At 48.8% G+C, this 22,336-nt stretch overlaps 1 protein-coding gene across 3 annotated transcripts; it reads right to left on the bottom strand.

The window, feature by feature from the left end:
• Positions 1–7,483: 7,483 nt before the first annotated feature.
• Positions 7,484–21,088, bottom strand: PKLR (pyruvate kinase L/R). Of its 3 annotated transcripts, none has more exons than XM_061606064.1 (11): positions 20,989–21,088; positions 16,359–16,538; positions 14,173–14,264; positions 13,876–14,007; positions 13,282–13,468; positions 11,911–12,181; positions 11,424–11,574; positions 10,402–10,554; positions 9,165–9,331; positions 8,611–8,792; positions 7,484–7,842 (listed from the first exon to the last, which is right to left on the bottom strand). In XM_061606064.1, exons 2-11 carry the CDS (start codon positions 16,510–16,512, stop codon positions 7,736–7,738), a joined length of 1,596 nt encoding a protein of 531 aa, XP_061462048.1. In that variant the 5' UTR covers positions 16,513–16,538; positions 20,989–21,088; the 3' UTR covers positions 7,484–7,735. The 3 variants fall into 3 exon arrangements, with proteins under 3 accessions (XP_061462048.1, XP_061462047.1, XP_061462046.1); XM_061606063.1 differs by lacking the exon at positions 20,989–21,088 and adding an exon at positions 18,707–18,998; XM_061606062.1 differs by lacking the exon at positions 20,989–21,088 and adding an exon at positions 16,756–16,863.
• Positions 21,089–22,336: the final 1,248 nt, after the last annotated feature.

The following is a 22,336-nucleotide window of genomic DNA, read 5'->3' on the forward strand; positions in this document are numbered from 1 at the left end:
GGTCAGGAGAGCCTAGGGCTGTGCCTCCCTATGTGGGAAAGCCAGCCTGTAGGAGAAGCAGGCCTTGCAGGGGGCTCAACCAGAGATAAGGAAATGGGCATGTGGGGCATTTGCCCCAATGGGGCAGGCTATGCCTCTCAGAATAAAGCCCAGTGGGGCTCTAAGCTGTGACTGAGCGGGGAGAGGGAGAGAGCCATTCCCTCAGGGTGAGCTGAACTCCCCTGTTGCCCTATCATGCCCCTGCAGAATGGCACCTGCTGAAGGCTGCACTGGGCCCCTCCTTGCAGCCATGAGTGGTGGGAAGTTGGGCCGCAAGGCCCTCAGACAGCCTTCGGTTGGGGAGACTGTCTGTCTGCAGGGACACTTGCCTCATCTGACTCCTCACCCTTTATGGATGTAGTGCCTCCACATAGTCCTTTCTAGGCCCACCCTTGATGGCAGGTTGTGGGCTTTGCCCCACAAACGCATCGGAGCCCCCACAGGGCCAGCCTTAGGGGCCTTCTGCTTGGGGGGAGACAGCAAAACAGGCAGAAGGGGTTAAATTTTGAGGAGGGAACCTCAAAAGAGAGGCTGTCTGGACTCCCCATCCCTCCACACGGCCTGCGTTTTCCAACGTGGAGGAAGAGACCTGTGAACATAGGCCGAACGACAGGCCCCAAAGACCCTGGGACAAAGGAGTATGTGTTCAACCACCCAAAAGCTGCCCTCAGCTCTGGGCGGCAGGAACTTTGTGGACACTTCTTGAGGAGTGCTCCTGCACCCCCCCTGCCACCTTTAGGAATATTTTTAACGAGGAGATATTTTATCTAGTCATATTTCTCTTTCCCACCCCTAGTATTTGCAATATGCATCTCAAGGTATCTTGTGCGAGTGTGTGCAGCCATAGAAACCCCGTTTCTGTGGGAGACGGAAGGAAGGACACACACCTCCAGGCCTCCCTCCATCTGTCTCTGTCCATCTCTTTTGCCCCAGAGATAATGGGTTGGAGAGTTGATCCTGAACTTGCTGCTGCTGCCATAAACTCAGCAGCTGGGCTGGGCTGAGGCAAAGGAATACCCCCCACCCATGCATACACCCCCCCCCTAAGAGGGCAGCCTGTGTCTTTTCTAATCCTGGCTCAAGGAGTCCCTTCACTTCAAGGTGCATTGACCCCTGATCTAACCAATCAGTCGATTAAACATTGCAGTCCTAAATTGATTGATGAAAGTCAAATGCAAGGGTGCAGAAATGATGCATAGTGCAGCCTTTCTGGACTGGGCCACTTCAGGATGCAAGTAGGGGCTTCTGCAGGTGAATGCTTCCCCACTCCCCATATAGAAAGCCCTCCGTGATTGCAGAAAGTGGCAGGTCAGGAAGAAAGATTTAAACCTGTCCTTCATGTCGTTCTGACTTTTCACACACAAAAGGGGTGTGTGTGGTGTTATTTTTTTAAATGGATGTGTACTAATTATGATTTGTGAGTACAGAGGTGCAATTAGAGTGTATTAAGGGGCATTTTATCTTCAGTGAGTGATCTCGTGCCTGCACCCTTGGAGCATGGACTCGAGACCACTTAAATGTATGTGAGTGGCCTCTTAACACACTTGAAACACTGTTTTGTATACATTGTCAGGAAGAGCAGCAAGAGGGGCAGGATCTGCTCCACCTTCAGTGCATGTTTACGGGCATTGTGCAATTACTGACGAGCAATTAACAATTGTGGATACAGAACAAGAGAGAGCTGTAGTTATCCCTGGATTAATTGAACAAAAGACTAAGAAGGTATGTCTTCCTGGTTCCTTTTGTGTCCAATAACGGTCCCCACTTTGGAGAGTCCAACATAGGGTGATTACATTTCTCCATCAGGTCATATTGCCAGAGTCATAAGAGAATGCCCGCTTTGGGTTTTTTAAAATACATTTTAACTAACTGGGGATCGCTTAGGATTTTTTTGGAGGGACTGTCCCTTCTTCCTCTGCCGCCCTCTGCGCACCCACTTTTTCATGGGAGCAGTTTGCGGTGGGCATGCTTACTGCAAGGAGTTAAACTTCCTCCTTCCCTGCCTCCATTGGTGGCATGCCGTTGAAGGAAGAGAGATAAATATTTCCCAATCTGTGTCCTAAGCCCCCCTGTGGGTGCCCTATCAGAGATACCGTATCACCAGCAATGAAGGATCATAACAGGGTAGCAAAGTGCCCTCTTTTCTTTACTCCTCTCCTTGTGCCTAAACACTGCCAGGAACGGTTCTGCTTGGGTCCAGGGCACCCTTCCTTCCTTCCTTCCTTCCAGAAAAGCCTAGGTGCCCCCCCATTTCCTTCTTCTTACACTAGTGCAAGGGTCCAATGGCGGCTGGTGGCTCCGGTGTCAGTGGGGCAGTGAATCCGGTCCAGGTTTTAGTCTGGAATTGCAAGGAGCTGTCCAATGTGCTGACCTTGTGTTGGGGATTGGTTTCAGCAAATTGGAGAGCACCTTGGAAGCTCAGACAAATCCCCAGAGTGGATTCACTGCCCCACTGACAATAGAGCCACCAGTCTCCGCTGCCAGGGTCCCTCCGAGCTCCACGGTTCCTCTCCAGGAGCCAGTACAGGAATACTCAGCTATACGGACCTTCACTTTACAGACACTCGCGAGTACGGACATACTTATAGTAGCACCATTCCCCTGTTTACGTACTTCACTTCGCAAGAATGGACATTTAACCTTTGGTTGTGGCCTGTTCTTTCGGTGAGGGGTGGAAAGAGACCCGACCGCATGACTGCGAATCAGCTGGGAGGCGCGATCGCGATCAGCTGAGAGGCACGGCAGCACAGCAGCAGAGGCTTTAGCGCGGGGCTTTGAGGGTCCGCATGAAGGAGAGGTGGCACAGTGGCGGCGCAAGTGAAAAAAGGTAGTGCTTCACTTTAAGTACATTTTTGGTTTACGTACTCGCTCTGGACCCATTGCGTACGTTAATGAGGGGTATTCCTGTAGTCTGCAACGTGCGTTCATTGTGAGGCTCTGCCAAGCAGCCACATTTTGTGTGAAAAGGTGTTGCTTTCAGATCCAGCCATGTTGCCGATTCAGGATAGAGTAGCTCCCCCTGCATTTTGGAGCCTTGTAGATGTCTCCCTCTGGACCCCCCCCCAGTAGAGCTCCTTCCAGTTCCTAACCAGTTCTGACGTGTGTTGTAGAATGCTTTTCTTTCCATTTCTAAATCAGGAGTGGAGGACGCTGTGACACTCAACTCTCTTCCCCAGAAGGGGAAAACTAGAGGGCAGTGAATTCTTTGAGGGCAGTGGAGACTATTGACTCCAACGATAGTGGGGCAGGAAATCCACTTCAGCTTTTAGCCTGAACTTTCTGGGAGCTGGCCAAGGTGCTGAAATCTAATGGGTTTTGGCACCTTTAGGTTTCAGCACCTTGGATAGCTCCCAGAAAGCTCAAACTAAATCCCAGAGAGGATCCACTGCCCCACTGACATCACAGCCATCTGTGTCCACTGTTTGAGGCAATCTTCAATTGGACCAATGCCTGTTTCCTCTAGCTTGCTGCCAGACTAGATATCCTTACTGTTTTATCCTACAGTAGAGGTGCTAGGCAGATTGGGTAGGCCTAGCAGAAGAACTTTTGTTTCATCATTCGTCTTGCTAGCTTATGGGGGCCGGTCCTACCATTAAACAGGTTGGCCACAAGATGCTGAACCAGATGTGCGATTTGCCCGACCCAGCAGGGCTCTTCTGCACAACAGCAAGGGAGGGCTCTTGCATCCATGCCCTGCCTGCAGGTCTCCTGGAAGCACCTGGTTGATGGCCACTGTGAGAACAAGATGCTGGCCATTGACCTGAACCAGCATCCAGGCTCTTCATCTGTTCTCATATGATGGCTTCAGGCAGCAGGTGTCAGGCAGCCACAGCAAAGTACGGTAGGACGGAACTGCACGCGGCCTGCCTGGTGCCCCCATAAGCTAACCTGATGCCCTCCGATTGCTGGTGTTGAATTCAGAACTCTGTATATGGAATTTGGAGAGGGGAGGAAACATCTCAGGCTGGCCCCACCTGGGTTAGGATGTTGGGGGATATCTTCCCATCAAATGGGCCAGCTTTAGGGGTGCCAGAGAATTCCAACAAAAATGGGAGCCCCAAATTGCTGGCGTTCACTTATTTCCCCTATGTCCAGAACGGAAATCAATCTAACGAACACGGTATCCACTGCTGCTGTCACTTTCAGCCCGCAAAAGATACGCAATTGATTACATTCCCCCCCTCCCAATTTGCATTGTGTTTCCTTTGCGTGGAAATGAATGGGGTGGAAGAGTGTCACGATGATATGATTTATATACGCTGTGTCCATTACATCATTTCTTTGCAGCAGACAGTGAGGTGAATAATGCAGTTTGGGGCAGACAATGAACGGCAGCAGAACAGAAACGGTACTGCATGTGAGGAATAGAGTGCCGAACAGGAAATGATGCCCCCTCACATCCCTAGCCAGTTTAGCGCAACCTGGCAGGGCATCCCTGTGAGATGCTTGTCAGAGGGAACAACCAGGACTGCCTCCTTACCCCCTCCATCCTCCCCACCTACTCTCAACCCCGCAATCTTCGTGGCCCCTCTGGCAGGAGGCTCTGATCACATAGGTTCAAAAACATTCCAAACTTTCTTCTTGTTTACGCTCAGAGCCATTTGTAGAGCTGTCATTCCCATAGCCATGCCGTTGTGGGAGGGAGGGGGGAAGAAGGGGAGATGCCCCCTGCCCCCTTTGCTCCCAGCGGGCTCTGCCCGACAAAGCTATGGCTGTGTCATCACTGGGATCTGCTTCTCCTAGTGCTGCTAGCCCCACCACCCAGGGTCATGACCCTCTTTTGGGGAGGGCGGGAGGGGAGCATCAAAAGATCTATAGAAGCCCGCACCCATGCATACACACGGTGCAGAGTCGTGGCTGTGATGTCAGTGAGGCAGTGAATCTGCTCTGGGTTTTGAGGAGCTGTCCAAGGCGCTGAAGCTATTTTGAGGAGCTGTCCAATGAGCCCAACCTATTTGGGGAATAGCTTTCAGCCCTTTGGGCAGCTCCTTGGAAGTTCAGGCAAAAACCCAGAGCGGATTCAACAGCCCTCATGACATTGGAGCCACCACTGCATACGCAGAACTGCTTCATGATGGGATGGCGGTGCCCTCTTTGTGTTGGTGTGCATGGGCAGGAGGGAATACACAAACACGTCCAGATGAAGGAGATCCCAGTGTCAGGTGCGGCCAATATGGCACCTCCTACAAGCGCACGACTGTGTGTGTGCTTGTCTGAGCGTCTAGTGTGGGTGTGTGCGCGCATGTGGGTGTGAATGTCTGTGCAATCTAGCCACCAAAGACCATGATCCATCACCTTTGCACTTGGCGTTGCTCAGTGTACAGCGCTTGTAGATTTCATATCATGGGGGAAAATTTTAATAGCTGTTCTTTCTCCTTCCTTTTTTTTTTTTTTTAATTGTTTTATTTTGGACGTTGTACCTCACTGATTTCAATAATAAAAAGAGAGACTCGGAGCTGCTTTTGTCTATCTGTAATAGTAACTGCTGGGATCAATTCACCGCAGGGGGCGGGGGCTGGTCTATTTCTGTAAACAGGGTAGTGCCCCACCAAGATCAGTCTGCCTGCAGCCAGCCCCCACCTGCCTACCTCCTTACTTACAACCAGTCTAAGGCAATGGTTCCCAAAGGTTCCCCCCCCCCACAGACCACTTGGAAATTGTTGATGGCCTTGGTGGACCCCTTCATGATTTTTGTGCCTGCTGTAGCAATTGTAATGCACTGTGCTAGATGCAGGATGATTTTCAATTGCATTTTTATTGCAGCTTTTACTGCATTCAAGTGGTCTGTAGCATATCCACATTCAATATCCGTATTGATTTTTAATTACATTTGTGTCGCTGCTTTTATTTCATACGTTGCATTTTATCGTGTTGCAATTTGTATTCAGATGGTAAAAAAAATACAATATGTGAAATAAAAGCAATAAACATGTAATTAAAAATCAATACGAATTTTGAATGCACACATGCCACAGACCACCTGAATGAAGCTCATGGGCCACTGGTGGTCCATGGACACCGTTTGGGAACTCTTGATGTAAGGAGTGGCACCAGCTGTCAGCCTTCTCCACTACCTTTGTCTCAGGCTTGCCTTCCTAGAACTCAACAGAGAGGAGGATGGGAACAAGGCTAGCGCTAGTTGGCTCCACCAGCCATTGGCTCTGACGCCACCTGCTGTAGGGCTCCCTGCCTTCTGTCCTACCGGTCCCAATGTGCACCAGCCTCCACCGATTCCCTGGTCTTACATACCTGACGGAGCAGGGGCCTGCAGATGTTTGGCAAGAACTTGGAAGGGAACTTGTGTGCTCATTAATTGGTAGCATTTTCATATTGCAGCAGACTGTACAAATGACTGGTCTGTTAAGACTGGCAGCAGAAATAACAAAGAACCTTAAGGCTTATACTACAAAGAGGAAAAGTCAGACATGAGAGCTTGAGAAAAACTGAAATGGACAGACTGGCTCATCCATACTCCAGGAAGGACTGTCTCCTGCCGAGTGCAGTGATCATTTGGGTGGAAAGGAATGGAGGAGACATTCAATTCAGCTCCCATTTAAAGCCAAATTTATCAAATTTGCACTTTCTCAGACAACGTGAGAATTGAAAACACAGCCATCCTTTGAAATTCGCACTTATCTGAATTTTGCAATGCAATTTGCCAACCCAGCAATGTTTGCAGAAACGTTATTGGGGGAAGTGTGCACAGACCGAATGTATCGGTGAAAATAACATACAAAAATGCATGATATTAGGATAAACTGCTTGCAAAGGGTGTACGTTATTCAAAACTGTATATAAAAAACATATTCGGAGAAATTCACACTAAAATGCTGAAAGAATTCTGAAATGCTTCTGAAGCCCAGCCAATCAGGGATTACAGCTGTTGTCTCCCAAAGCAACTTGTGAGCATGCAGTTCTCAAAAAAGAAGAAGCATTCTTCATTGGCCACAGCAAAGGCAAGTGCTTCTGAAGCCCAGCCAATCAGGGATCACATTATCAGGGGGCTGGGTAGCCAGCAGCAGTGAGCCAGGAGCTTACTCTCAATAGTCAGGGCCAAACAGTAAGTCAGAACCACTGACCAACTACTAGTCAGGGTTGAAAAGCAAGACAGAAGGACAAGGAAGAGTCAGGACCAAAGGATAATAATAGAGCCTATACACACCCCTTCTCTGGCCTCCATCAAAACAAGAGGCATTATCAGAGTTGAGGGACACATTTTAGGCGGGCAAAACCAGTCAAAGAAGGTATGAAGAAGGGCCAGTGAGGTATGTGGCTTGCAGAGAGCTCTGAAGGCCAGACACAGAGGCTCGGAGAGCCGCCTTTGACTCCCGGCCCTGAGGTACCCCACCTCTGGCTTCAGCACTCAGTCCTGCAGCACATACAGCCTGCTATTTTACTGAGGCACCTATGTATTTTGAATTGTTGATAACAGAAAGAAACACAGTGACGTTTTCCCCAAACTTATCTTTAACTGAGGATTAAACACTCACTTTGGCTTTTAAATCGGAGGGGGACAGGGCTGATACACACGGCAAGCGGAGAACAGACATCAGCAAGATGTAATGAAGACAGGCGATGAACCGTAAGCCTTCGGATGAGTGCAGGGATGTTAGGAGCATGTCCGTGTTTGAAATGTTGCAGGACGCAGCTGCCTCCCTTTTTATGGGGACTCTTCAGGGTGCTCCTTGCTGCTCTGTCACGGGACCTGCTGGACCCTCATGATGTTGGTATACCCTGCTCCAGGCCGCCAGCCCGTCACCACGATGACCACATCCTCGGACCGCAGGAACCCACGCACCCGGCCTGCGGTGAGAAAGGGGAAGGAAGAACCAGGGCAAAGAAGGGGTTAGGCAATTGGGACGTTCTATTGCCAAACAGTGGGGAGGGTGGTCATCCCCCTCCGGGTCACGTGGGTGTTGAGGAATCCCTGAAGACAGGGCGGGGGAACCTCTCTTCCCTCTCTCTCTCTAAAGCTGTGTTTCCTTGGGGTGGAGAGGATAATCAACCTATGGCTGCATACTGGTGGTGGGAGGGGCCAGAACAAAAAGTGGGTGGAGTTTGCAAGTTGCAGGATTGCATAACACCCTCTCTTTGTGCCACACACACACACACACACACTGCTCTTGCTCTCTCTGTGCCACCCCCTCTCTATAACACACAACACACCTCTCTCTGTGAAACCCTCCCTCCCTCCCTCCCTCTGTGCCACCCTGTCTCTTTCTCCCTCTCTCTATTCCACTGTCCAAAAGACCTCCTGAAATTAGGCTGGGGGCATGCCTCCCTGACGTCACAGGTTTCCCATCGCCACCTGAAGCAGCTGGCCTCCCATGCCCATCTTGCGTAAGCAAGGGGTGAGTTAGACTCGTGGCCTTTGCCATAGGCCTGTAACAACTGCATGAGAAAGTCATTGAACAGGCAGCGCATTTCCCGGCAAGGAGACACAGTGATGAGAGGGGCTGTCCCTGTTGGATATCTGCCTGCCAAGGAGCTGGTAAGAGGCACAGGAGCCTTGTCAGAGAGAAGGAATGGTGGCAGGTCCTTCGGCAGGCCTGGGTGAAGCTGGTGACTCACCTATCTCCATGCCAAACTGCACCCGGCGATCAACATCATCTGCCCACACCTCCTGGGTGGCGCCACGCCACAGGACTGGGAAGACGCCACGGCTGAGGTGTGCCTGGCGGGCCACCTGTTCGTTGCGGGTCACGGCAATGATGAGGGCACGGGGACGGTAGCGGGAGAGCAGTTGCGCAGACCTGAGTCACGGCGGGGGGAGGAAAGAGTGAGACGGCCATGCCTGCTTGGTGCTGGCCCCTGTACCTGGGAGTATATACAATGTAGACTCTCATGTCTGGCATTAGAAACAATCAGGACTCCTGAGTCGCTACCACACCTGTGCCTTTATGGCAGGGACTGATGGGAATTGGAGTCCAAGAGCATTTGTTGAACTACAGCTCCCATCATCCCTGGCCATTGGCCATGCTGGCTGGGGCTGATGGGAGCCAGAGTCCAATTTTATCCAGAGGACACCACATTTCCCCATCCCTGCATAAAGGCAACAGGATCCAGGTTGTATCATGGGCGGCTTTAGAGACAGCTGCCTCTCCCTGACATCTTGTTGCCCTCACCTGCCAGATGTTGTGAGGACGATAATGGCGGCTGCGCAGCACTTGAAGGAGGCCTCCACGGCGCCGATCGCTGTCACCTCGGTGGGGTCCTGACTCAGTGGGGTCAGGCGGCGCAGCTCTTGGAAGAGCTGGTGATGATACATGGCGGCTTCGGCCTCTCGCGCAATCTGTTGGGGAGGGACCGAGGGATCTGCATCATAGCAGGCCAAACCCTTGGTCCATCTTGTAGGAAGAGTTGGGATGCAGCTCAGCTCGATGGGGGTTTGCATGGAAAAGGGTAGACAGAGGGGAACCTCCGGACTTCCTAGACTGTCTTTCTGACCTCACCTGTGCTGACCTTCCTTCAGGTGTGTCAGCTGATAACTTTTAAGCTTGCTGACCTCATTCCCTGCTCCTTCCTTCTCCCCTGTCCCACCTTGGGAGAGAAGACATCTTCCCTTTTGTCGCTCGCTCCTGCAGAGATGAAAGAGCCAGTGTGGCTCTTTGCACCTCCGACTCCGGTGAGCTAGAATGAGGCTCTTTTCTGTCAAAGTCTGTGTCGCCTGCAAGAAATGCAAACTTTCTTATTTTCCTAAACCCAAAGTCTCACCATGATTATATGCAGGGAAAGGTGTGCTCCTTCAGGACTCACACACAGCTCAGCGATCACTGCTATTTTGCGGTTCTGCCAACACGCCTAGCCTAGTATTGAATGCTCTGACTAGTAGCAAGTCTCCAGCTTCCCAAGGCAAACAAAGGCATTTCCTATCAGTCGCTACCTTTTCTAACTGAAGATGCCAAGAATTGAACCTGGAACCTTCAACATGCCAAGCAGGTACACTGCCTGCTGAGCTTTTGCCCCTCAATAAACAGCGGGTGTCGTATGTGCAAGCATTGTGCAAAGAATGTGCAATAAACAGGTTGCCTGGAGGAGCTCTAGGTTCATTATTATTATTATTAGTATTAGTATTATTTAGCAAATATAACAGTAACAAAAAACACCACATCTGCTCACATTAACAATATGAATAGACCATCAATCTTAATTTAAACAATCTTAATTTACCCAGGATCAGTTCCCAGCATCTCCCAGTAGGGCTGGGAGAGACTCTTGCCTGAAACCTTGCGAGAGTTGCTGCCAGTCAGTGTAGACAATACTAAGCGAGATGGAACAATGGTCTGACACAGTATAAGGTAGCTTCCTATGTCATATTTTATTGGGGGGGGCATTCATTTAAAGTAAGAAGGGGATACCTACCGCATGTTGCATCCGCACTGCTTCCACAGGATAGGATCCCTTGGCAGTTTCCCCGGACAGCATGATGCAGTCAGCCCCATCAAGCACCGCATTGGCCACATCGCTGCTTTCTGCCCTGGTGGGGCGGGGCTTCTTGATCATGCTCTCCAGCATCTGCAAGGGAGAGAGAAAGAGGACTCGGTTGCAAACGTTTCCCTTTTAAGTGGTCACTTTCTGAGATATACCTGTTCTAACTGATTTCCATGTTGTTTTGGTTTTTTAAAAAAAGAATTATGGGTTGCCTCTAAGTCCTACTTAGAGTAGACCCCATGCAACGAGTGTACCTAAACTGGTTATGTTCAGGGCTTGTGAGCTGGCACTGGGCCTGGGGGCAAGATGTATGATCGGAGGGGGGCTCCCTAAATCTTCCTAGAAACCAAATGTTACTATTTTCTGCAACAGATTTTTAAGTGTCTAAGGGCAAGACAGATGGAAAATAAATGATAATTTTTTATCAGAAAGGAATAGTGAGTACATTTATTACAAATGACACAGTTCATAAACCCAAATGAAAATAAAGAAACATGTTAAGCACTGCCATATTATTAAACTACTTAATTAGTAGTGCTAATACATTTGTAATGTGTTCCTTGTTTTTTCGCAGTCCAGGCCCCTACAGGCCTGGGCCCTCCAGAGGTCCAGGTTTCAGCACCTCGGGCAGCTCCTTGAAAGTTTAGACTGAAATCTGGGGCAGGTTCACTGCCCAGCTGACATCGGAGCCACCAGTCTGCATGGCCAGCAACATCTAGAGTGCAATCGGTTCCCTGCCTTTCCTTTAAAAGAAGATCTGAGCCTTGACTTCTGGTTGCAAGAATGAGGAGCAATCCAATGCAGACTGCCCTCTTAGACAGGAAGGATGGTCTCTAGCGCTCCCTTCCTTTGTGGGTGTCGCCTTGTGTGAGGCTTGTAGGTAGCCAGTTTGCATGTGAAGCCTCCGTGTTCAGAGAAGTCTACCTTGATTTTCCCTGCTTTCTGCAGCTCACCTGAGTGGCACAAATGACAGGCTTCCCAGCGCGGTTACAACATCCAATCATCATCTTTTGAGCCAGAAAAACCTTCTCAGCGGGGATCTCAATGCCCAGGTCACCACGGGCCACCATGATGCCATCGCTGGCCTCCAGGATCTCATCAAACCTGCCAGGAAGCAAGAGAGGTTGCACCTGGGCCAAATACAAGAGATGGCTGGGGGGGGGCAGAGACAAAAGTGGGTGGAGCAACAAATGTTAATTTACTCCCACATCCTTCTCTAGTCTCCATCTAGGCAAGCAAGAAGCATGATCAGAGTTGAAGGACAGATTCCAGCCAGGCAGAATCCCTCCAGGAGGGTGCAAAGCAGGTCTGGTGAGGGGTGTGGCTTGTGGAGAAGGGGTGTGGCTTGTGGAGAAGGGGTGTGGCTTGTGGAGAAGGGGTGTGGCTTGTGGAGAAGGGGCGTGGCTGGGGAGCAAGACAAGGACAGAGGCAGGCCATTACTTTTTAACCCCCTCGTGGTTTTCGATCTTGCTGATGATCTTGATGGCACGGCCGCGCTCCCCCAGCACCTGCCGGATGGCAGCCACGTCGCTGGCCTTGCGGATGAAGGAGGCAAAAATGATGTCAACGCCATGCTCCAGGCCAAACTGCAGATCCTGGATGTCCCGCTTGGACACCGCTGGCAGGTCCACCTCGGCCCCTGGCAGATTCACCCCCTTGCGGCTGGACAACATTCCACCATTCTCCACTTCCACTATACAGCCATTGGTGCCTGTGAGATGGGGGGGGGAGAGAACATAGGAAGCAGACTTACACCAGGTCAGACTATCTGTTCCCGCAGCCTGGCATTATCTTCTCTGACCAATCATGTCCCAACCTGTCAGGGACCACACATTAAATGCATTTACAGAGGTGTCAAGCAGGGATGGGAAGGCATGACCCTCTGGATGTTGGACTCCAACTCCCCTCAGCCCCATCCAGTGTGGCCAGTGGTCTCAGAGGATGGGATTTGGAGTCCAGCAACATCTGGAGGGCCACAGGTTTCCCCAGCCCTGTTTTAACTGGAAAGGAGGGAAACTGAAGCTGTGACTTTCTGCGTGCAAAGTGCGAAGTCCATTACTTAGGTTTGGCCCACCTCTCGGAGAGAGAGAAACCTGTCAGTTGGAAGACCACCACCACTCCGGAAGAAGGGATGGTGCCAAGGGATGGGAGAAGGTTAGAAAGCCAGAAAGGGATGATGTTGGGATCTGTACTTGGAGACCTTTGGAGGTACAACCAGGGATGAGGGAAATGAACCGTAATATTTTGCAGTTTGCAAAACAAGATTGCATACAAAAATGTATACACACTAAAACAATTGCTGAACAATTGTCCTGAAGACTTCAAAACACACCCAAATGACTTAATAAAGTCAGAAAGACTTTGACCGCCTCACTTGCTGTTTCCAAGAATGAAGCCTGTGTCCAGTAGATTTAACTGGCTGCTGTAACTGTGGGCATTGCAAGCGGTGTCCAAGGTGCTGTGTTAGCAGGAGCAACCAGTGGAGACAGTTCTTCTGCCACATACTTGGCCTCCCAGCAATAGCACCCCTGCCATTTATGGGGGAGGAGAGGGGCTAGGAGGTCAGTGCTTTGCAGGCACCTCAGCAGAGCCAGTCTAGTACTCCCACCAATGCTCCCGCACAGCTGCACCAACCTCCCTGCTGCCTTGCTCTTCTCCTCCCTCAGAAGCAGCAGTGATGCTGTTGCCAGGAGGCCAGGCACATGATACCTCTTGGACAGGAGGTGCCAGACTGAGGAGAAAGAGAGAAGGAGGGAATCCTTTTGGGCAATGGGAGGCCAAGGAACCAAGGGTCAAGGAGGTGGTACATACGGATTTCCTTGACCAGCAAAGAGATTAGTCCGTCATCAATGAAGAGTCGTCCGCCGACCTTGATCACTTTGGGCAAGTTGGCATAATCCATCCAGACAGTGTGCTGGTCACAACGCTCCTGAAATGCCGGGTCTGTCGTGACAATCAACCGGGTTCCTCTTACCAGCTCCACCTCTTGGTCCACACCCTGTAGAAGCAGATCAGGCCATGGCCACGTCCACATGAATGCTTATTTCGTAACAGCCAATTACTACCCCTATTTAACTATTTCTGAGGGCTGCAACCTTTAATTATCGGTTAAATTTGACAAAGACTCCCTCACAAAGGAGACAGCAGAAACTGCAATATTTTAAAATATTACAGGGGCTCCCAAACTATGGTCCGTGGACCACAAGTGGTCTGCAAGCTTCGTTCTGATTGTCCATGGTGTTTCTGTGGATTTGTGGTTGGGGGATGCCACGTCCCTCACATGAAATATTTGTGCCGATTTTAATGGCATTTTTATTGCTGCTTTTCATTCTTACGTTGTATTTTATTGAATTGCAGTCTGGCTTCACATACATACGTGGCCTTAATCACTCGTCCCAGTCTTACCCCTTTGACCACACCAGGACGGATCTCTGGCCCTTTGCTATCCAGTGCAATGGACACCGGTCGGTAGAAGAGAGGGTTGGAGGCAAAGCTCTCTGTTGCTTTCCGAATATTCGCAATGGAACCTGCATGGTACTGAAACAGAAGGGGGGGGGACTGAACTATTGGTTTGGTGTCCTCAACTTCATCTGCTGAAGATGATGGGACTCCGATTCCACGCTCGTGAGACCCTGTCCGATTGGAAGAAGTCACCTTCCTCCGCCCTCTTTCTATCTCTCTCTGCCCCTCTCCCCTCGGTACCTCATGTGAGCCATGAGAAAAGTTCAGCCGTGCAATATTCATCCCGGCCTTGATCATCTCTCGTAGCATTTCCACCGAACGGGAAGCAGGACCTGCAAGAAGGGGGTATGTCACTCCTCGGGCAGCTGGGCAGAAGACCACAACAACGCTTCCTCTCCCCCCCCCCCCCAGTGTGACTGAGCTGGATGGCCACGCCCTGCCAAACTACACAACCCAGGTTGGAAGGGCGACCACCGAATTTCCCCTGGGGTGGCGGAGGGCTGTGTGTACCTAGGTACAGAGAGGTTGACCAAGCACCTTGTTTCCAACAGAGGTCAGCCAGATGCTGCTGAGAAGCCCACAAGCAGGGTGTGAAGGCAATAGCCTCCCCACATTGTTTTCTCCTCTCCCATAAATAATTAGCATAGTCTCAGATATACTGCCTCTGGCCACAGAAGTTCCATTTAGCTGTCCTGGTGTACACATCCATTGACATACTTCTCCTCCTCCACCACCATTATTTGTCAAATTCCTCACTTTGCCTACCAAATTTTGTGTTGGATTCAACGTAACGCTAAGATGAATGTTCCTTGCACAACAGAATATCTTCTCTCTGTCCCCCCCCCCACTCCCTCCCTAAATCTGTTCTGGAGGTTCCTCCAGCTCTCCGGAGCAGATTTGGGGACTACACAGGCCATGCGCTGAGGGAAATTAAGCTAACCCTTGTGCTAGGGCAATAATGTAGTTAAATACCATCCAGTAAATCCAGGAGTTAGGTATCCATTGTGTGAATATGTATTTCTTTTTATCTGTCCTGAATCTAGTGCCCTTTGATAATCACTGGGTGATCCCACATTCTAGCTCCTTGAGTGGGTGGGTGGGGGATCTACTGTTCTCCACACCATGCATAGTTTTATAAAGCTTTGTCATGTCCCACCCTTTATTCATCCTTTCCCCTCCCTAAATTAAAAAGCCTCCAGATTCTTTAGTGTTTCCTTGGAGTGCTATAGGCTGCATGAATAAATTTTTTTTCTGCATCAAAATATCCCACATTTTGCACAAACAATCTTCTCCAAACCTGTCTAAATTGAAGAAGTGTGCCTATTTCTTCTTTTGCATAATTTATCCTCCCATTTTACTATTTTGCAAAAGTGGTTCTCAGTTTGCTAATCCCAGTGACGGATGGCAACCCATGCAAGAGACCAAAAATAAATCCCCAACCTGAAGCACTATAAATCTTATTGGCTCCCTTCCTCATGAGATTTCAGCATATTTGGCCCACATACTTAACAACCATAACTTCATAACCACAAGGACTAGAAACTTGATTTTCTTTCTTTTTTAAAAGCAGACATTCTCAGGAAGCTGAATTTTGTCTCCAACGTGATTCTGAGGCTATTTTGCACTCTCGTGGAACCATAGAATTGAGCTGTCCCCTACAGGTTGGGTAAGGTGCATTATTTCCCACAACTTCCCTCACAGTGGGAGTTCCCAAACTGTTGTCTGTGGGCCACCAGTGGTGTGTGAGCTTCATGCAGGCAGCCCATAGCATGCCCACATTAAATATTCAGATTGATTTTAAACGGTACAGTATTTTTATTTTTATCTTTTGTTTCTTACATTGCACATTATTGTATTACAAGTGGAATTCTATGGAATGCTTATTGCAATACAAGAAAATAGTGCAAGAAATAAAAGCAGTGATAAAACACCATTAAAAATGCAATTAAAAATCACACAGCATCTGGCACAATTGACAGTTGCTACAACAGGCAGAAAAATCATGAAGTGGTCTGCCAAGACCGTCACCAATTCTCAAGTGGTCCGTGGGGATTGGGAAGTTTGGGAAGCACTGCCTTAGAGGTTGCACAGAGAGGCCTGGCCAACCCCGCTCCCTGGACAAAGGCTCTGTCTTCCCACAATGCCCTACAGCAGCCCAACAAAGGATCCACTGAACGGCTGAAGGAGAGGGCCAGCTTTTCTTCCAACCCCTGTAGGCCACGGTACCTGGAGTGATCTCCAACTCAGTTGTACTTAGAGCAGACCCGCTGACGTGAATGAACCGAAGTCTGTTGTGTTGATTCATTTCAGCGGGTCTCTACTGAGTAGGACTAACTTTGGATCCAACCCCGTGCCCCCTCCCAGCTATAATCCCGCAGGGCAGACTGGAGTACCGCGCCACATCCAGCTAGAGAGCTGTGCCGTACCGATAGTGCAGACGATGCCAGTGCTGCGGGCAGCAATGGGCTCTGAGTCGATGTCCAGTAGGCAGAGGTGCTCCAAAAAGGTGTCGGCCATGGAGGCTGGCAGCTGGTGCTTCTGGAAGAAAGCTGTGCCCAGCTCTTGGGTGAGGCTGGCCATGTTGTCCGGGAGGATCGAGACGTTACCTGTATGTGTGTGACAGGGGGGAATGAAAGGAACGCTCCTGGGTACGGGCCACGGGCAGGAGTATGGCCATGTCGCCACAGAGCCTGCCACACACCCGAGCATCACGGCACAGCCTCATGATCAGAGCAGGATGTGTTCTCCCCTCCCTTCCACATGTTGGAACGGCCGAGCCAGCACCCCCTTCCCTCGTTCTCCCCAGGCCGAGCTCAGGCGCACCTTCCATCTTGCCAACTCCTTGCCCCCCAAACCTTCTCCTCTTCCAGCCGTCCCTGGGGCCCAGATAAGCTCTCTTGTCTGTCTCCACGGCTGGGCCTCCTGACTTCCTCTTGCCCCCCCTTCCCTGGTTAAAAAGTTACCAGCTCCATTCTAAGTCCACACTATCCAGTAGGTGATTGGTACGCAAAGTCAGCAATGACTATTAGGGATGGGCAAACCTGTCTGACTTGGTTTCTCTATATTTTTAATCTTTCCAGTCTTAAATTCAATTCTCCGCACCAGCACCAGCCAGCAAGGCCAATGGTTAGGGGTTCGGGGAGTTTTAGTCCAGCAATATCTGGAGGGGGAACCCTGCTCTAGAATGCCTGAGAAAAAAGATGATGATGATTAATTGAAGATAATGTACTGTTTATTTATTTATTTATTATATGAATAACCTTCATATTAATCTGGGAAGGCCAAATTTGTCCATTTCCATTTGTCACTTATTCCAATCCAGTTTCATTCTCCGTATGTATTTCCGTATCAGTTTGCACAGGGGGAAATTATTGGTGAACATTCAGCAGAGTTTTAGCGTAAATTTCTCCTAATACGGTACACACATTTTTGTATGCAATTTGCCTTATTCATACACATTTTTAGATTCGCCACAAGAAGACAGCAGGAATTTACTAGCTTCTGGGTAGCTTTTGTGCTGCTGCTATCACATGTTGGCAAACAATGATAAATGATCTTACATAGGAAATCTGATACTGATTTTAATTTTGTACTTTTCATTCATTTATGGTTTTATGATTCTATATGATCTTGTTTAACCATGCTTTTTTACGTACTGATCTCTGATCAAAATAAATGCTAACTTTACTGCAAGCATCTCCTAAAACACATGTTTTGCATGCAGTTTTGCTTAATATACAAAGCATATTTTCCCAAAATGCATTTTTGTGCACACAAGGTGGCTGGAAAACTGCACTGCAAAATTCAGAGAAGTGTGGATTTTGCATTGCAAAATTCAGGTTCCCTTCTCCTGTTCTAGATAAGCAAAGTCAGCCTTCCCCAACCTATGGCCTCCCAGGTGTTTTGGGACTCCAGCTCCCATCAGCCCCAGCCACCATGGGCAACAGTCAGATACGATGGGAGTTGTAGTCCAATAACATCAGACTGGGGAAGGATTGCACTAGGTCAGCCAGGTCTGGGGAACCTTTTTCAGCATGGGGACCGCATCACCACATGGGTAACTTTCCAGTGGTGGGTGGGGCCAGATGTAAAAGTGGGCGGAGCAACAGATGCAGTGGCGACTGGTGGCTCCATGTCAGTGGGGCAGCGGAATCCGCTCCGGGTTCTAGTCCGAGCTCTCAAGGAGTTGACCAAGGTCCTGAAACCTATTATCACCGTTCAAGGATGCATTGCAGCCAGGCATAAGCACTCGGGGAGGGTGTGGCCTGTGGGATGGGGCGTGGCCTGGGGTGAGTAAGTGGAGAGCTGAACCCTGAAAGATGACAACAGCCAGTATGAAAAACTCTGTTGGAAACAAGGTATCCTCAAGAAGCAGAAAGAGAATGGAAAAACAGGGACAGTGATTTAATAAGTTTTTTTTAAAAAAAAAATAGGGATTGTCTCTGGTAAAAAGGGGTGGTTACAGCATGCACGGCGCAGCTGCTCAATCTGCCAACGGGAATGAGCAATTGTACTCACTTCCACCCTGTGAAAAGCTTCACCTGCTCAGTCGTCCAGATTGTTCGAGGTTTTGCATGAAAAGCAGAGGCTCTTCCACTGAGCCAGTGCCCTTCCCCCAAAGCAGACCAGGCCTGGGTCCCGTCAAAGAGAGAGAAGAACATCCACGCCTGTCTCCAGACAACACCCCTGCAGGCCGACCGGAGGCCTTGTTACAGCTGAGGAGCAGAGCAGGGCAGGAGGGAAAGGAGTTTTATATATCGATGTATATACCCACCGGACTTCTTGTCGTTTCCTGGTTCAGTTTTCTCTGGCCTGCGTGTGCCGTTGCAGGGAGAACAAGGAAGAGGCTGTTTTGCGTATGACAGCTTGAAGCCGGCCCCCTTCGAGGCAGGGAGTCTTCCAGCCCAGCAGCAAATCTGACAGCCACACCCTGCTGGGGCCTGTTCCCCACGCCCAGGCCTCACATTCTTCTGTAAACGGCTGCTTTTTATGACCCCAGGGGCTGAATCTCAAGCTTCCAGGCTGCCCTGAGAGGAGGGCAGCACTTACAGTGGTTCCCCTGTTTTTACGACTGGGTAGAGATGGGTAGAGAAATTTGATTCAGTTTTCCTTTAAAGGCAAACTTCCCTGATTCACACTTTCTGAGCCAATTCGAGAACCGAAACACAGCCCTCCTTCGAAAGTTGCAACCCTCCGAATTTTGCAGGGCAGTTCTATAAAGTATAATGCATATTCCTGGGTATATAATTGCATATATCTGTGACAATGGCATATAAAAATGCATTATGTTGGGGAGGGTGGAATTGGTTTGCAAAAATGTGTTGGCAACATTGCATACAAAAATGCGTGTATCCGGAGACATTTGCACTAAAATGCTGAACCGTTTTCATGAGGATTCTTTTAATTTTTTAAAAAAGTGGACTGAAGTTTGGAAAAGTAAGTAAATGAAATTGACAGATTCCCTAATTCCTACAAGCTAGTAACAGTATCATCCTAAACCCTGGATACCCAAAGGCATGATGAGTGCATTTTCCTTAATTAAAATGGAAGGCCTTTCTCTCTTTTTTTTGCAGCTAAAAAGGTTTACTTAAAAAAAAAAGGTTATTTATTTTAATTTTTTCTGATTTCTTATATTTCTGTCCTGCCCTTCCTCCCAAAGGAATCTGTGACCCTGGAGAGGAGAATATTAAAGGGGACATGATCATGGTCTTCAAATATCTAATATAATGCATTTTTGTATGTTATTTTCACAATTATATTTGTTTTGTGCACACTTTCCCCTAATATATGCATTTTTGCAAACCCCACTTAGTTAGCGATCTGCATCGCAAAATTCAGATCAGTGAGGTCAAAGGATGGCTATGTTTCAGTTCTCATGTTGTTTCAGAAAGTGCAAATTTGATAGATTCAACTTGAAATACCAACTGAATTGAATTTATCCCGCATTACTAATTTGAATGGGTCTTCTCTGAGTAGGGCTTAGATGAATGCAACCCTTTAATTTTAATGAGTGGTATTCAGTGCTAATCCTGCTCAGAGTAGACCCATTGAAGTTCTGAACATGACTGGAATCCAGTACGCACTTACCTGGGAGTAAGTCTCATTGAACCCAATGGAGCTTACTTCTAAGTAGGCTTGTATTGGATTGCAGCTTTACTTAGCTCCATTAATTTCAGTGGGTCTTCTCTAAGTAGGACTTACTTGAATACAACCCTGTACAAGCTGTTTGACAATGGAACAGACTCTTCCCCTGAGGTGGTGAGCACTCCTTCACTAGAGGTGAGGATGGGCAAATCTGCCAATGCTGATTTCTCTCAGTTTCTAATTTTTCCAGTTTAGTTCTCCACATTTTCACATCAGTTTTGCAATTTTTTTATGTCCCATCCTCGTGACAATTCACCAGCATTTTAGTGCAACTTTCTCCTAAAACATTCCACATGCTTTGGCCGAATAAACACACTTTTGCAATCCCCCTATTATAATGCATTTTTGCCTTGCTGTTTTTCACGAATAGACGCATTTTTATGCATCCTTTACCCTAGTCTACGCATACTTGACTGGAGAACTGTCCTGCAAAATTTGGAGGTGCCGATTTTGAAGGAGGGCTGTGTTTCCACATATTGTTTCCAAAAGTGAGAATTTAGCACAGTCATCTTGAAATGCAAACTGAATTGAATTTCTCCCCCTTCCAGGTCTTGAAACAGCGGCTGAGCAGCCATTGGTCAGGGATGCTGTAATTGCATTCTGCGTTACACCCCCTGCATTGAACAGGGAGTTGGATTCGATCTGGAGGGGCTCCCAAACTGTGGTGGTCCACAAGCTTCATTCAGGTGGTCCGTGGCACGTCATTAAACATGCATATTGACTTTTAATTGCATTTATATTGCTTCTTTCTGATCTTGTGTTTTAGTGCATTATAACTGTGGAATGCAAGTTGGGACACAGTAAAATACAGCATAAGAAATAAAATAAGCAATCCAAACGCACAGCCACTGCCAGTCAGTGTTGCTAGACTGAGCTACGTTCCCTCCTATTTCTTTCCATTTACAGATATACCTTTTGGCTCCTGCGTGAAAGAGCCAGTCAACAGATCAGGAGCTCCAGGGGCCAGCTCTGCCTGCAGCCTCTGTTGCTTTTCATTCTGGAAAGGGAGGGGTTAAAGAATCCTTTGCTTTTGTTTCTGCTTCTGTGGAGGAGGGGGGAGTCAATGGGAGGAGCCAAGATCAGCCGCTGTTCAACTCTGGCTTGAAAAATCAAGAGCGGTACAGGACTCTGCCACGTGAGGTCACTCATGCGCAGCTGAAATGCCGTGCTAGCCTGGAATGGGGAACCTGCTATTTATTGGAGTTAATTGATCAGATGTATATGCCCCCTTTCAGAAAAGCTCAGCCCAGTACGCATGGTGTGTCTGCACCACCACCCCTGTTATTCTCACAACAACCCTGTGAGGTAGGTTAGGCAGACAGCGAGGCTCAAGGTAGGAGTGTACAGATGAGCATGCTTCCATTCCGTTCCATTCTGTGTGTTTCCTAGTCATTAAGAACCTAAGAGCAGAAGACCTGCTGATCAGGCCAATGGCCCATCTCATCCAGCATCCTGTTCTCACAGTTGCCCATGGGAAACATGCAAGCAGGACTTGAGGGCCCTCTCCCCTCCTGCACTTATCAGCAACTGGTATTTGGAAGTATATTGCCCCTGACTATGGATTCATTGGGTCCCATTTATGCATGGAACAATTTCTTTTAATGGGTGTGAGGGTAGTCACTCTAAAGTACATCTAAAAACCTGTTTTCTGGGCTGTGTTGTGTGCATTTGGGCCTTATTTCGTGTATTTTTGTAAGTTTGTTGAGTGGATGCACCATTTGGAGATCAGAACCTCAGAAGAGCCTGCTGGGTCAGGCCAGTGGCCTCTCTAGTCCAGCGTTCTGGTCTCACAGCGCCAACCAAATGCCTATGAGAAACCTACAAGCAGGACCAAGCACAACAGCACCCTCTCCTCCTGTGGCTTCTAGCAACTGGTATTGAGAAGCACAGTGCCTCCAGCCATGGAGAGAGAACGTAACTAGTAGGCACAGATAACCAGATCTTCCACGAATTTGTCTAATCCTCTTAAAGCCACCCAAATTGCTGGCCATCACCGCCTCTTGTGGGAGCAACTTCCACAGCTTAACCATGCCCTGCGTGAAGAAGTCCTTTCTTTTGTCTGTCCTGAACCATCCAACATTCAGCTTCATTGGATGCCCACGAGTTCTAGTGTAAACTCATAACCCTAGATATGCTCTCTCTCACGGATAGTTGTACTCTGTTCTCCTAGTGAGCTTTGTGGCCCAGCTGGAATTTGAACATGGGTTTCCCCAATCCTAGCCCAGCACTCTAACCACTATACCGTCCTGGGGAAGTTGAC

This window comes from Rhineura floridana, chromosome 22, assembly GCF_030035675.1.
Source record: "Rhineura floridana isolate rRhiFlo1 chromosome 22, rRhiFlo1.hap2, whole genome shotgun sequence".
NCBI lineage: Eukaryota > Metazoa > Chordata > Lepidosauria > Squamata > Rhineuridae > Rhineura > Rhineura floridana.

Coding starts and splice junctions, on each gene's coding strand:
- PKLR (XM_061606062.1), bottom strand. Junction 13,469..13,875: donor GTCCTGGTGTGGTCAAAGGG/GTAAGACTGGGA, acceptor CTGCTTCTACAG/GGTGTGGACCAAGAGGTGGA. Junction 12,182..13,281: donor TTTGCTGGTCAAGGAAATCC/GTATGTACCACC, acceptor CCCATCTCACAG/GCACCAATGGCTGTATAGTG.